Source organism: Podarcis liolepis, assembly GCF_965112155.1.
Source record: "Podarcis liolepis genome assembly, chromosome: 11".
Lineage (NCBI taxonomy): Eukaryota > Metazoa > Chordata > Lepidosauria > Squamata > Lacertidae > Podarcis > Podarcis liolepis.
The window spans coordinates 13,000,644-13,014,695 of NC_139565.1; the positions used below are offsets into that span (position 1 = coordinate 13,000,644).

Below are 14,052 nucleotides of genomic sequence, written 5' to 3' on the forward strand. Positions count from 1 at the left end.
AAACTGACATGCCTCAGATTTTCAAACTTAAAAACCAGTCTCTAGTAAAGCTTTGGCCTCTTGGAACATCAGCTTATTCTTGTGTGCTATCGTTGTGCTTTACTGCATATCTCAGTTGCCCATCTTTTCATGCATCTGGTCATGATTTGTTCTTTCTCTCATAAATAATAGGCACATTTTTGTGCACCACTCAGGTTTGTCACTGCAGATCTTTGTGCTCCAAACCACTTTTTTAAAACATTGGATTAAAAAAACCAGTTTGTACTACTGAGCTAAGAACTGCTTCACTGAGACCTAAGTAAAGTAATGATGTCCAACCACTATGTTCATGTGCTGTAATACAAAGCATGTCACCCTAATCACGTTATATGTGGCAGGTGGAATTATATGCAAAGGATTTGTATTGAAAATCCATGGTTATCAAGCATATTAGAAAAAAGCAAAGAATAGCAAAAAGAGAAAGAAAGGAACCCCTTGTCAGCAGTTGATATATCTCTTATTTATTCCTTACGACTTTGCCAGGTGTCGCCAAATTCAGGTGATGCATTTAATTACAGTATTTGGAATCAGCTGGCCATGCAAGCGGCTTTTGGGTGGTCTGTTTTTAAACGTGGATTTATCCACATTTACAGTCCTTCGCCCCTGTCTTTGTCTCATTCAGATTTGTTTATTGAAGAATTCCTGTCTGTCTCGGAGACCTTCCGCTGCCAAAGTTAAGAAAGCACAGCAATATAACAGGTTTTTCCTTTTCTTTTCAGCAATGTTTATTTCTGTTCATCTCGATAGGAGCCTAACCAGCAGATGGGCTTAAAGAGAGTGTTGCTTTGACCTTTCTCTATCTTTGTTCACTTTCCTCGAGACATTATAAGATAACAATCAAGGCTTCATTGGCTTTTGAGGCTCAATATCTGTAAAATAATCCAGCTGCTTAGAGAGAATAAATGGCTTCCTGACAGGGTGAAAACCCAACTTTCAGTCTTCCATATCAATGCCTGTTTCTGAACTTCTTTTGTTTCAGGCAAGGTGGTACATTCACCATACCACCAAGCTGTTGATTTAGTTCAGTTCAAATGACTATCAAAGGAGGTGCTGATGTTTCAGATGTGAATGATGGATCTCTCTGAAACTTTCACTGGGTTAGCCTTTGTTGCTCAGTAAACGAGTGCCGCCAGTGTGGAAGTCAGATCCTCAAATTGTATCTGTAGTTATACTTTTATTTTGTGTGCAGCGATCAGTCACCCTCTTCTGAACACCCATAGTTGAACTGCTTCCTTTTGGAATTCTTTAGTACTTTATCGGCTTCGATTCAACATCTGCAGATGTATATAACTTGGTGCTCCTGAAATGAATCTAGACACATTCACTTCTGAATATGTGCACACATTACTTGTGCCTGTTTTCAAAAATAACAGTTCATATTGCTCTTTTGCCAAAGGAAAAAAATACTGCTGAAAGTGAAAAAAGGAGGAAAAAATAATCTCTATTTTTCCTTTCCTTTTTTTTTACTATCCAGTCTAGCTATGTTTATGAGATATGTTCAGTCTGGAAATTAGAGAGAATTCTCAGGAGAATTTGGCCCACAGTGAAAAGCAGTATCCGGCATTTGCCAACAGAGAGCTTATTTGTGGTGTGTGTGTGTGGGTGTGGGTGTGTGTGTGTGTGTGTGTGTGGGTGTGTGTGAGAGAGAGAGAGAGAGAGAGAGAGAATTTGTGGGAGCAATACAGTTTAGACAAGACACAGTGTTAGCATACACAACAAGGGAGGTGGTTGTATCAGTTGTGCCCTAAATATTACGTTTCCTCGCTTACCTGTGCGAGGTTCTCTGTCCTTCACCTCTGCTTCTTAGAATGGAGTAAAGCTTGGAGTTGTGGCTGGCTGTCCTTGGAGTCCTGAGACAGAACCCCTGTCAGGGTTCTAGTATGAGAAATGTTAGCAATGTGCTTAAGTTCCTGTGTGTTTTCTGGAAACAGGCTGTTTTGTGCTAAAGTGCCCTTTCCCAACACCAAAATTCCCCCTTGTGAGATTGACATATAGCCAGAAAGTCTTAACTCCATCCTTCACTCCCTGTCGTCTGAGTTGTTTTCTCTTGTTTGGGGTTTATATACTGGCGGTGCTGTGATGGGGTGCAAAGTTGCTTCGTATCTGTTATGGCAACGTGACATGGGGCAATTGTTGACATGGGGTGGCAATTTTTGAATTTCCTCCTCTTCCATTAAAATCAACAAGAGGGAAATTCTTTTTGACAAATCTGGGGCTGTGGCACAGCCATTAATTGAAACGCACCTCCCCCGCTCCATTCTACCCATGTCTTGCCCAGGGTTGCTCCCCATTTCTACCATTGCACTTGCATATTTTCACTAGCAGAATGGCTTTGCTGCCAGAGTTTTCCAGCGGTGAATCTATCCATAGCAGTGGCATGCTTGGCATAGCAGGGCCTCTCAAATCTAGTGCCCCCTGAGCAAGTGCTTATTTAGTATAAGATAACACCCCTGATCTAGGTCCAAAATTTCCTCTTGGCCAGTAGGTGAACCAGTGTTAGAAACTGAGAAACGAAAGCTAGGATCTAAATGGCACCTTAAACCTAGGTTATGGGTGCAACAATGGAATGTCTAGGCACACTTTTTTAATAACAAGAATACAAAGCTGAAAATGAATGAACTGCAGCTAAACTCTAGTCCTCATCTGAAGGCTGCAAAAAACAAAGAATGCTCCCCCTGTCTCCCCCCCCCCATATATTCTTAAGAGGCTTTCTTCTCCAGTCTTCAGAGACTGACTGGAAATGGGGAGGCAGAAAAAGGTCCTCCTTTCCTTCCACTCTCCAGTTTTAATCTGAAATCTTAGGCACAGTACTGCGCCCAGAGCTCAGAAACCTCTCATGCTAATGAAATCCCTTTTCGCAAAATGCGCTTAGAACAATGGGAGTTTCGAAGGTCAACTGTATGTTTCTAAGTAAAGGTGATTCTTTAATTCTTAACAGTTGGCTATCACAGTGTATATTGAATAGAACAGCGTCTGGATTTGTCTGTATCAAATACTGCATTTGAAAGGCAATTTGGAGTCTGTTTAGACAATACAGCTCTCCCTGGAAATGTAGAGCAGGGGTCCCCAAACTAAGGTCCGCGGGCTGGATAAGGCGCAAGGGACTCATTTATCTGGCCCGCGGCAACTGCCGCTGCTCACTCTTACCGGCGCTGCGCTGCGCGGCTGCCCACTTCCTGGTTGGAGGAGCACTGAAAATAGCTTGTGCGCATGCACAAGCATTATATCCAGTGCACATCCGGGTCGGAGAAGGCCTGTGCACATGTGCACAAGCTATTTCTGGTGCTCCTCCGACCTGGAAGTGTGTCAAATATAGCGTGTGTGCACATGTATGGGCACGCTCTTCCCCACCCTCCGGCCCACTGCGCGATCGGCGCTGGAGACACCGGCCTGAGGTGAGGTAAGTTTGGTGGCCCCTGATGTAGACCCTGTTTGGCTGATCCTCCCCCACTCCTGAACTTCGGGACAAGGCGGGATTGATAATATGTCCTCCCTTTCACTGCATATAGCGACGCTGGTGGTGCTGTGGTCTAAACCACTGAGCCTAGAGCTTGCTGATCGGAAGGTCAGCAGTTCGAATTCCCGCGACGGGCTGAGCTCCTGTTGCTCGGCCCCAGCTCCTGCCAACCTAGCAGTTCAAAAGCACATCAAAGTGCAAGTAGATAAATAGGTACCACTCTGGCGGGAAGGTAAACGGTGTTTCCGTGCGCTGCTCTGGTTTCTCCAGAAGTGGTTTAGTCATGCTGGCCACATGACCCGGAAAAACTGACTGAGGACAAACTTTGGCTCCCTTGGCCAGTAAAGTGAGATGAGCGCTGCAACCCCAAAGTTGTTCGCGACTGGACTTAACAGTCAGAGGTCCTTTACCTTTACCTTCACTGCATATAGAACATAATGTCCTACATGGGAAATCCATTCCATTAAACACGGCACCAACTAAGTTTTTCTCAGTGCGGACCCATTGAAATTAATGGACCTAAGTTAGCCGTGCCCATTTATTTCAATGGGTTTATTTTGAGTATGACGGTGTCCCTTGCTTCTGCACACTGTGATTTTGCCCATAAACCTGAGATGGTCTCCCAATTTCATCCTTGGTTGCGGCTGGGTTAGTGGGTGATACCTTCTGAGAAGGCTTTCTGTTGACCCAGTGGCCAGAATTCTCGCCACAGAATATATATTTCTAGGACTGATTTCCACTCTCAATTCTTCCTTCATGAGCTGCCTAGCAAAGAAGCATGCCGTGGTCTCTTTCCTGTAGCGAGAGCCCTCCATGCAAACACAAATGACTTTCTCGGTGTGCGCTCGCTTAATGATGCACAGTGTCCCATTTTTGAGTGCGCTTAGTGGGAGAAACAATGCGGGCTGTAAAAACTCATTTGTTATCTTACTCCCAGCTTAAACTGAAATATTTAAACCCCTCTTCTCCTTAAGCTTCCTTTGTTGCTGTCAAAAAGTCTTTAATTTTTACTTGTAAAGTCTGGGAGCGAGGAGGAGGAGGGCTCGAGGGGAGGAAAAGGCAACCCCTGAATGCCATTAGGAGCGAGCTGCAGATAGCAAGGTGAAAGACTGCCGGACAGGCCTCCTCATCTGCTCATCATCTCTGGCTATACATTACGCCCGCTCTCCTTGGGTGGTCTGCGAGGAATGGCAAATAGCAGCGCATACCTTGGGCAGGGCCCCAGCCTATGAGGCTTTCTCCCTCAGTGACTCCAGCACAGACTTCCATTATTTTATTTCAGTTAACACATGCAGCAGCAGCAGCTGCTGCTTTTTGAAGCGGCGGATTACTAGGGGCTTCTATCCCCCCCCCCCTTGAAAGCAAGTCCTGTTTGTAGCTGAGGGAGATACACAGGACTTCTGTACAAAATTTCAGAATTTGGGGCTTGTTTGCTTTTAAACCGACTCTCAGTTAAATGCGGACCTTTTTCCTACGCCGGCAACTAGGCCGCAACTCTAAGGCCGCAGCCTCCGCCAGCTTTGTGGATTTCCAAGGGGGAAACCTTGAGGCCCTTGGGTTCACACTCCTCTCTAAACGCTGCTTTATTTGAAAATATGGGTGGTGACGCGAGGGGCCCTTTCCCAGGGCTAATAGTTGGGTGTCCCGTCCGCAGCCCCCAGCAGACTCCTCTGAGATTTCCTACTGATCTGCTGCAGTTTTTGTGCTGGGACTACATTCTCGTTTTTTAAATTTTATTTTTTAAAAGCATTTTGTCGAGCAAAGGCTGTTCACCATAATCAAGGAAATTGCCAGTGAAAAGAAACTATAATGCATCTCAATAGCAAAACACAATATATTCAGCATGCCCAGTGAGCACTCAGCAGAATAGAATTGTCCTAAAGGGAGAATTGTTGCGAGTGGGCAATTTCTGTAACTGGTTGTGCCATAGCTGTCAACTTTCCCCTTTACTTGCGATGAATCCTATTCGGAATAAGGGCATTTCCCTTAAAAAAAAAGGGAAACGTTGACAGCTATGGGTTGTATGACGCATCCAACACAGAAGTTTTGAGGAGCCCTCAGCAAAGCCCACTCCCAGGTGGTGATGGGCACCATTTTGTTTTCCCGCAATGCTCCAGAGCGGTGATATATCAATGGTTTTTGGTAACTGAAGTGAGACAGGCTGAGGCAACTATCCAGTGCTTCTTGGGGTGCTGGGGAAATGGGCAACTGCTCAAGGGTGCTCTCTGTGCCTATCAACATCTGTTAATACAATGACCCTAAAAACATATGAAAACTGGCTTAAGGCCACTGCTGCATTCATGCACCCCTGACCTTGTTGCCACCTTTGTGATGGCTTTTCTGCCTCTGCTGTTTGTTCTTCCTTTCTATGGGGGTTTAAAACGGGCAAGAGGATAGCCAACCTTTGATTCGGCCCCTGTAGTTATCCCTTTTGAAAGCAGTTTGATTTCCAGGTGACAGTAAGCAGCTTTACCTCCACATTAGGGCAGAGTCTAAAGCCACATGATGCAGATACCTTGCTTAAGTGAAGTTGGGCTGGTTTGGACCGTACCTGCATGAGAAGCCATCCTGGAACTCTGTTTTAAAAATTATGTGCTGGTTAGTGGATTTCTTTCTTGAAGGACTAAAGTGGTGGTTAATGGGGCTTCCAAGGATAATCTTAGTCAGTGGTTATCTCTCCAGCCACATTATAGCTGTCTGTATTTTGAGCTTTGCTAATTTGGGAAAAATAATAATGTTAGAGGTAAATCATTAGCAAATATCTTTCTTCATAAGCTTTTGAGGTAGGTACAAGGCCTCCATCAAAAGGTATATATAATGAAATACTACAAAGAATATTGATTATAAAAAAATTATCATGGTCCATTAGGAATGCTAAAATACTCCTTTAATCCATTCCAGCAAACTCTTGAGCACAAGTGAGCCAAATTGAGCTGCCAAATGAAAGAAGTTTTTGTTTTTCCCCCTAAAACGTATCCTCCATGTTGTAAATATACCAGCTCTGCTGATATTCCCTGTCCTTCTCTGTTTGCTTCTATAGGCTGCTGTGGTTGTGGTCTTCAACTTTGCCATGGTTCTGTTAATTTTTCCTGCTATTTTGAGTATGGATCTGTACCGCCGTGAAGATCGGAGATTGGATATATTCTGTTGTTTTACAAGGTGAGCAGATAGGATGACTGCATGGACTGTCATTAAAAGCAGAAGATTTTGCTATTATTGACTGCATGGATTATACACACATTTCTTAAAATGGAATTATGTGGCCATGATCAAACTTCCTGTGCTCCAAGCTCATAGAGACCAAGATACCTGTCACCTCTGCATGAGTGGAGAAACAAGCATTGTTGCCACATGGCCGGAAAATACAAGTGATAAAGCTGTCTACATGGTTAGAGCTGCCATGTAGAATGTTTCCAAAGAAGCCATCATGTTATAAATGCTGGTATAAGTCCACAGGTGAATTTTCCTTGCAATTTCTGTATCCAAAGCTGGGTCATGGCATACTTTGAAGAATAAAATATGGATTTCCTTCTCACAATTAGAGCTGCTTTTCATATGACAAAAGCATGTATCACTTTCTTTATAGTGAAGCTACATCTACACTGCATGTGTCTGACAAGTGCACATGTGTCCAATTAGCTGTCTGTACTACACAGAGTATATATCCATTAGAAGTCCTCTCTGTGTTTTTTACTGCATATGCATGTTTCAAAATATGACAAATAATGGCTTGTTACACCTGCTTTTGTAGACATGTTTTTTCTTCGACATGAACCCAAACTTTATGAAAAAGGAAATATTAATGGTGGTGTGTCTATCCAGCAACGATTGCAGGGTTTCCTTTATTAAATTATTTAGCACTTGAATCTTCAGAAATATACTTTAACATTTTGCAGTGTGGCAGAGGGAGCCAGGTGAATCTCCTGGAGCAGGGAGTTCCATAAGCTGGGCACTACAGTGGAGAATGCCCTTTTCATGTATCCCTGCCACCTGAATCTCTGAGAAAGGCAAGATGTACAAAAAGGGCCTCCCAGGTTGATTTTTGGTGTCTAGACAGGATCATATAGAAGGAGATAGTCCTTAAGTATCTTTGTTCCATACCATTTAGGACTTTAAAGATTAAATCCAGCACTTTGAATTGAGCCCAGAAACTTAAAACATATGGATATATTTACATGGATCAGTTAAAAGCCAGACAACCAACTGATCAAAATATGTTTAAACAGTTGATGGTATGAAACAGACACACACACACACACACAGAGAGAGAGAGAGAGAGAGAGAGAGAGAGAGAGAGAGAGAGAGAGAGACTTTGTATTGCATATTCTATGAATCTATTCTTCCTTGGAAACCTTTCCCAAGCGGGTATCCTCCAGATATTTTGGACTACAACTCCCATCAGCTACGGCCAGTGTATCACTGATGGGAGTTGTATTGCAAAAACATCTGGAGGGCATCATTTTGGGGAAGGTTGATACTTATCAAGAAAGTATCATCCTTCCCCCCCCACTTCTGCTTTGTAAAATCAGTGTTTTAGGTAGCAACCAGTTCTTTTATGTTTTGTAAGATGCCATGCATATTTGATGGTACCTTGCTTATACTTTTAAATTACTTATTTATATAGACTCCACCATAAACATGTGCATAAATGCTCCCCCCCCTTTTCTTTCAGCCCGTGCGTTAGCAGAGTGATTCAGATTGAACCTCAAGCCTATGCAGAAGCTGGTGACAGCACGCGCCACAGCCCTCCGCCGCCATACAGCAGCCACAATTTTGCACACGAAACCCAAATCACAATGCAGTCCACTGTCCAGCTTCGCACTGAATATGACCCTCATACCCAGGTTTACTATACCACCGCAGAACCTCGCTCAGAAATCTCTGTACAACCAGTCACGGTGACACAAGATAACCTCAGCTGCCAGAGCCCAGAAAGTACCAGGTCATCCAGGGACCTCCTTTCCCAGTTCTCAGAATCTACACTCCATTGTCTTGAGCCCCCCTGTACGAAATGGACACTCTCCTCTTTTGCTGAAAAGCAGTATGCTCCGTTCCTACTAAAACCAAAAGCAAAGGTAACGTCTCTGTGCTTGTGTTGTGTGTTTCTTCGCAACAGGGGCACTGCATGCCCTGCCTCTTGGTTAAAGATGGCTTGATTGTTTCTACCATTTAAAGCAGTATCATACCACTTTGAACAGCCACGGCTTTCCCCAAAGAAGAGTGGGGAAATGTCTTTCGTTAAGCATCCTGAGAGTTGTTAGGAGACTTCTCCAATCAAGGAGTTACAGTTCCTAGAATTCCCATTACAGTGGACCCTCGGGTTGCAAATGTGATCCGTGCGGAAGGCACGTTCGCAACCCGCAGTTGCACGCGCGAGTTGCGATTCAGCGCTTCTGCGCATGCGTGACAGCCAAAACCCGGAAGTAACCCGTTCCGGTACTTCCGGATTTCGGCAAGTCCGTAACCCAAAAAAACACAGCCTAAAGCGTCTGTAACCCGAGGTATGACTGTATTATTTCACTTGTGCATAGATCCAGCACTGACTACTCTAATCTGGTGTGTTGGGCAATCAGGATTTTGGCACTGCCGAGGATGATTTACAATTTGGCCTTGGCATTTTCTGCTAAGAGAAATGGTTCTAGACTTGCTGACATTGCAGGGAGATGGAGCTGCAAGCAGTGCTTTTCTTCTAGAACAAAAGGTGCCAGTAATCACCATAAAGTTGTTAGAGTAAGTGGCACACTTTTAACCAGGGCTTTCCTTCTAGGGGGAAAAAGGTGCTGGTACTGCGTACTTGTGAGTACCCGCAGAAGAAAAGCACTGACTCTGTGTAGTATTTGTTGCATGAAACTCTTCTGAATGATGTCACTTCTTCATTTACCCTTCTTTATTCTCCTTTTTTGCAGCTTGTGGTCATTTTTCTTTTTCTGGCCTTACTTGGCCTCAGTCTTTATGGAACTACTCGTGTGAGAGATGGACTTGATCTTACAGACATTGTGCCACGGGAGACACGGGAGTATGACTTCATTGCAGCCCAGTTCAAGTACTTCTCATTCTACCACATGTATGTCGTTACGCAGAAAGCGGATTATCCCAACATCCAGCACTTACTTTATGAGCTTCACAAAAGTTTCAGCAGCGTGACGTATGTTTTGTTGGAAGAGAACAAGCAGCTTCCCAAAATGTGGTTGCACTACTTTAGAGACTGGCTGCAAGGTAAGGAGAAAAATAAAAACTCAGTTAGCTAATCCAGATTTTCTGCAAATGTACTCTTTTCTCGTTCTATTTTTTCCCCTGTTACAGTGGTTTTCTTTCTTCTGCTTCCCTCCTGTAGTATCCCTTTACATTTTATTTATTAAGGTTCCTTTCCTTCGGATTGGCCTGTTAGAAACGATATTCCTGGTACAGGTTGAGTGGTGTACACCTACGCGAGTTTCATATGAGTTAACCATTCATTCATTTATTTTAGTTAGTTAGATTTATAGCTTGTCCTATCCCCAAGGGGTTGAGGGCATGTTACACTGTGTATAGGCACACACTAATAACATAACCCCATATACTCCCAATCATTTAATGTACTGGAATTGATTTTTTTATTTTTTATTTTTACAAAAAAAAAAATTACGGGAAGGAGGGGATTTGTATTTTTCCACTTCCTAAATTCGTCTTATTCTGAGTTGCCCTCAGCAACTCAAGTTTTCTTAGTTGGTGCTTTGAATTCTTTTAGATGGTATTAGGATAACTAGATTTCAATAGTTGCTCTGTGCTCCTGGCCAGGTGTTGCGGGGACTGGATGTGCCGTGTTTTGGCAGGCTTGCTCCATTTGCTGCTTTTGTTCTGAACCTGTTTGGCTTCAGGAGTGAGGTTTATTGCAACTTTCTACATGGGAGGCAATTTTAAAGGAAACAGAGGGAGGGTTTGTAAATGGGAATTGAGCACCCAGAGCCTAGGGCTGTGTCGTTTAGGCCATGTTTTCTCTTTCCATCGCTCTTATCTCTTTATAGCTGTAGCTAACCTATCAGATCTGTAATGATGGTTTTGATTACAGCCTCTCAGTGCAGCTGTGAGGTGGGTCGGTGGATTATCCGCCCCCCCCCTTTCCCCTCTTCTCTCCCCCTTTCCTTCCCTTCCTCAGACATGTGGTTCATTCATCTCTTCTCACACAGCCTCCTTGTGCTGGGCTGCGGCTTACTGTTCTAAATCTGATCCAAATTTGTGCTGTGAGGTATTTTTGCCCACCCTTCCCCCCCCCAACCTGCCTTGAAAGGGGTGGCAAAGAGGGAAATAACAGTTGAGAGTGAATAGGTGTTGGCTGTGATCTTTACACGTGCTGGCAGCAGATCCCACAACTTGTATTAGCTACACAAGTTGAACAGATGGAACAAATTGACAAAATCGTGTTCACTCACGCTGTGCTCAAGAAGGAGCTGAGTTGCTGTTTGAAGTTTGAACGTTGGAGTGTGGGTTTCTTTTTCCTCCGGCTTTGTGGTGGAATTTCTGGTCATGTTGTCGTGTAACCTATGGCTTCAGCACCTAGTGGTAGCTGAAACAACACAGCGCTGGGTGTCTCCTTCCCATTGTGTAATTCATTTTACAGGGGAGGGAGGGAGTGGAGCTTTATTTTGGGCAATCGTCTGAATTCCTCCCCAACTCTGTAGTCATAGTCAGTGGACACAATCCACCAGGATCCTCCATGAATTGTAGTGCTCATTAAGGAGCCTGAATGGATCCTGCACAACATAATAAGTGAGGAGTGAGGCGCTTCTGTTTTGGTCCTGTTCAATTTGGAGATCACTTTTTTATTATTACCTGGAAATGTGTGCTGATAAATGGTTGCTTGATTTGGGGGGGCGGGGTTTGGCTGGGGGGGCATTGTGTCTATGTGTGAGTCCTGTGCTGAATTGAGATTTATGGTGAGATGGTTCTATAACACTCTTACCTTGCTTCCTTTTGATTATTATTATTCTTATTCTTATTTAATAAAAAGTCTGATTTGCTGCAACTGTTGCTATGCAAGTATATATTGTTCCTAGGGAACAGTGGGAGCAAATTCATCTCCTGGAGTTACTGTTTGCAACCTGTGCCCTCCTTTCCCTTTATTAGAGGGACATATCTAGGATAAAATTCCTGATCTGTTTCTCTTCATTTTTATCACAATGCATGTAGAGTTAACGGAGCCATATTGTGCATTAGGAGATTTCATAGCAAAGGGCCATTGCAAACTTAAAGTTGTGCGGACTTCCGGGGTGGCGCCATCGGTAATGGCGGATTCCCTCTGATCCGGAGGGACTGGCTCCACGGAAAACGGGTCTTTCCCGCTACGGCGAAGTGGGGACCCTTTGAAAAATCACAGGCGGATGAAGCCTGTGACCATGAGACTCGGCGGGCACCTTTCGCGCCCCCCCAACTCATAAAGGCACCCAGTTACGGGCTCCGGAGCAAAGAGGGGCAAGTGGCACGGTGCTGAGAGTCAACTGCTTCTTCTGTGGAGCGAAGCCGCACAGCCGTTGCCGGAGAGCGCTGCCTTTTTCCTGGGACAATTTGGCTATTAGAACAACTACCCGTGAGTAGCTTAATTTCGGACAATTGGACTTTAAACAATGACCTGCGAGTAGAAAGGAAAATTGGACTAAGAAATTCTTCTCAATTTGGCACTGAAACGGGAAGGTCTAAACAGAAAGTCAGCCTTCCGTTTCTTGTAGATGGATTAAAGCAAAGACATGGCAAACTAGAGTTCAGAAAATCGTTTGTAAAGGATTAACTTTCATCATCTAAAATTGTTGAACCCCCTTCGGAAGCAGGAGAAGAGGGGGGATTTCTTCCGGACTGTTTAAACCTGCAGAAGAGAGTGTAAAGAAAAGTAATTTTCCACCGTCTTGAACCTGGGAGCGGGGTGTCAGGACTGACGCTTTTGGGAAGTTCATTGACCATAGACAAACGTCTTTGACAGACAGTTAAAAGAAGAGAAACATAGTGATTCCATCGTTCTCCTTCGCATTTTAAAGGAAGAAATCTTGACAAAATATCTGAAAAAGAAAACTTTGCTGTTAGAGCTGCCTTTAAAAGAAAAGAAAAAAAGAAAAGAGATGGATACAAATAGAAGTTCTTCCCCTAGAGGGAGCCTGTGAAACTGTTACTAAATCTGAACCGGGGAGCTCTGCAGCTGCAACAGATTATGATCGTGGGAACAGACTTCTGACCTTGCATAACAATGTATTCAGAAGCTCTGGTGCATGCTTTCTGTAAAACATGTGCCCTATTGGAACAGTTACATGAGAAGACGGACTTGATGACTGTTGCGATCAGAAATTTTGGACAGGTAGTGGGTAACTATATAGAACCCACCCAGGAATCAAATCAGGAGTGTGCTCTGACAGATCAGATGAGGGAAGAGGATGTTGCTGGATCTCGGGTGCCAGAGATGGAGGGAGCTGTGGCCCAGCAGGAATATAAGTTGTTGGATCTGACAAATGAACCTGGAAAAAGCCAGATTTGGAGAGATAGAGTTTTGTTTGGTTTGGAAATGGGGGGTTGGATAGACCCCCCTATGCAGGGATGTTTTGACTTTTCAAGTCTGGCAATGGGCCGTGAGATGTTTGGGGTTGTGGGGGCTCTTAATTCTGGAGGGACTTTGAAACATGTTTTTAAATACCACATGGAGTTTAGTGTGGACTATGGAAAAGGGGCTGATTTGTCGAGAAGGGTCAAAAACGTCGTCAAGCTGGAGTGCCCACAAGTGAAAGGAGCAGGAGACAAAGTAAAGTATAGGTATAAATATGAAGAAGAGCTGCGGAAGGGACATGGAAGAGACTTAAGGGCCTCGGACATAAGATTACCAGGTTAATGAGCTAGATTGATGGGATAGAAAGGACTGACAAAACCCGGGACCAGGAGGAAGAGACATTGGATGAAGATTGGAAGAAAGTTTAAAAAAAATATTATTAGGATTGTTTTATAAAATTGATGAATGTTAGAAAAATGTTGGAACGAAATTATTTGGCTTTAGTAGAAATGTTAAAAGAATTATGTAACAATATGTTATGGTTATGAGAAATTGGTATAAATAAGATCTAAGTTTTAAGTTTTAGGGTCTTTTATAGTAAGATAAGGTTAAAATAGATTAAGGTAATTTAATGACAGAATACTATGAAAAATGGAAAGGATTTGCTGTGATAATTAACAACTAGAATACAAAAAAGGGAGGAGTGAGGAGGTCGATGAAATAAGGCAATGACAGTTAAGGATTTGTGAATATTGGATTTGTTTTTAAATTTTTGTGGCTTATTTTTGCTTTTTGATTGTGTTGTGCTACATGTTTTGGTGTTATTTTTTGATTTTGATTTTTACCAATTTGTATTGATTGATTGTGGTTTGTTTTCCTTTTGTTTTTACTCTTTCTTTTTCTTTTTGTTTTTCCTGTAATTTTAAAATTTTTAATAAATATCATTTTAAAAAAAACAAAAACTTAAAGTTGTGCATATTATATGCTCACACAAAGGGGTTCCCCAGCCCATGTGTGAACATGAATGCCTGAATACACAGCTCTATAAGTCTTT

General features: G+C 43.3%; 1 protein-coding gene across 2 annotated transcripts in view; it reads left to right on the forward strand.

The window, feature by feature from the left end:
- PTCH1 (patched 1) overlaps positions 1-14,052 on the forward strand; it is a 112,867-nt gene that overhangs the window by 72,354 nt on the left and 26,461 nt on the right. For both annotated transcript variants that reach the window (XM_083464761.1, XM_083464760.1), the window contains exons 13-15: positions 6,537-6,655; positions 8,169-8,571; positions 9,403-9,712. In XM_083464761.1, the coding sequence (XP_083320887.1) occupies positions 6,537-6,655; positions 8,169-8,571; positions 9,403-9,712 (832 nt within the window). The remainder of the gene's footprint in view (positions 1-6,536; positions 6,656-8,168; positions 8,572-9,402; positions 9,713-14,052) is intronic.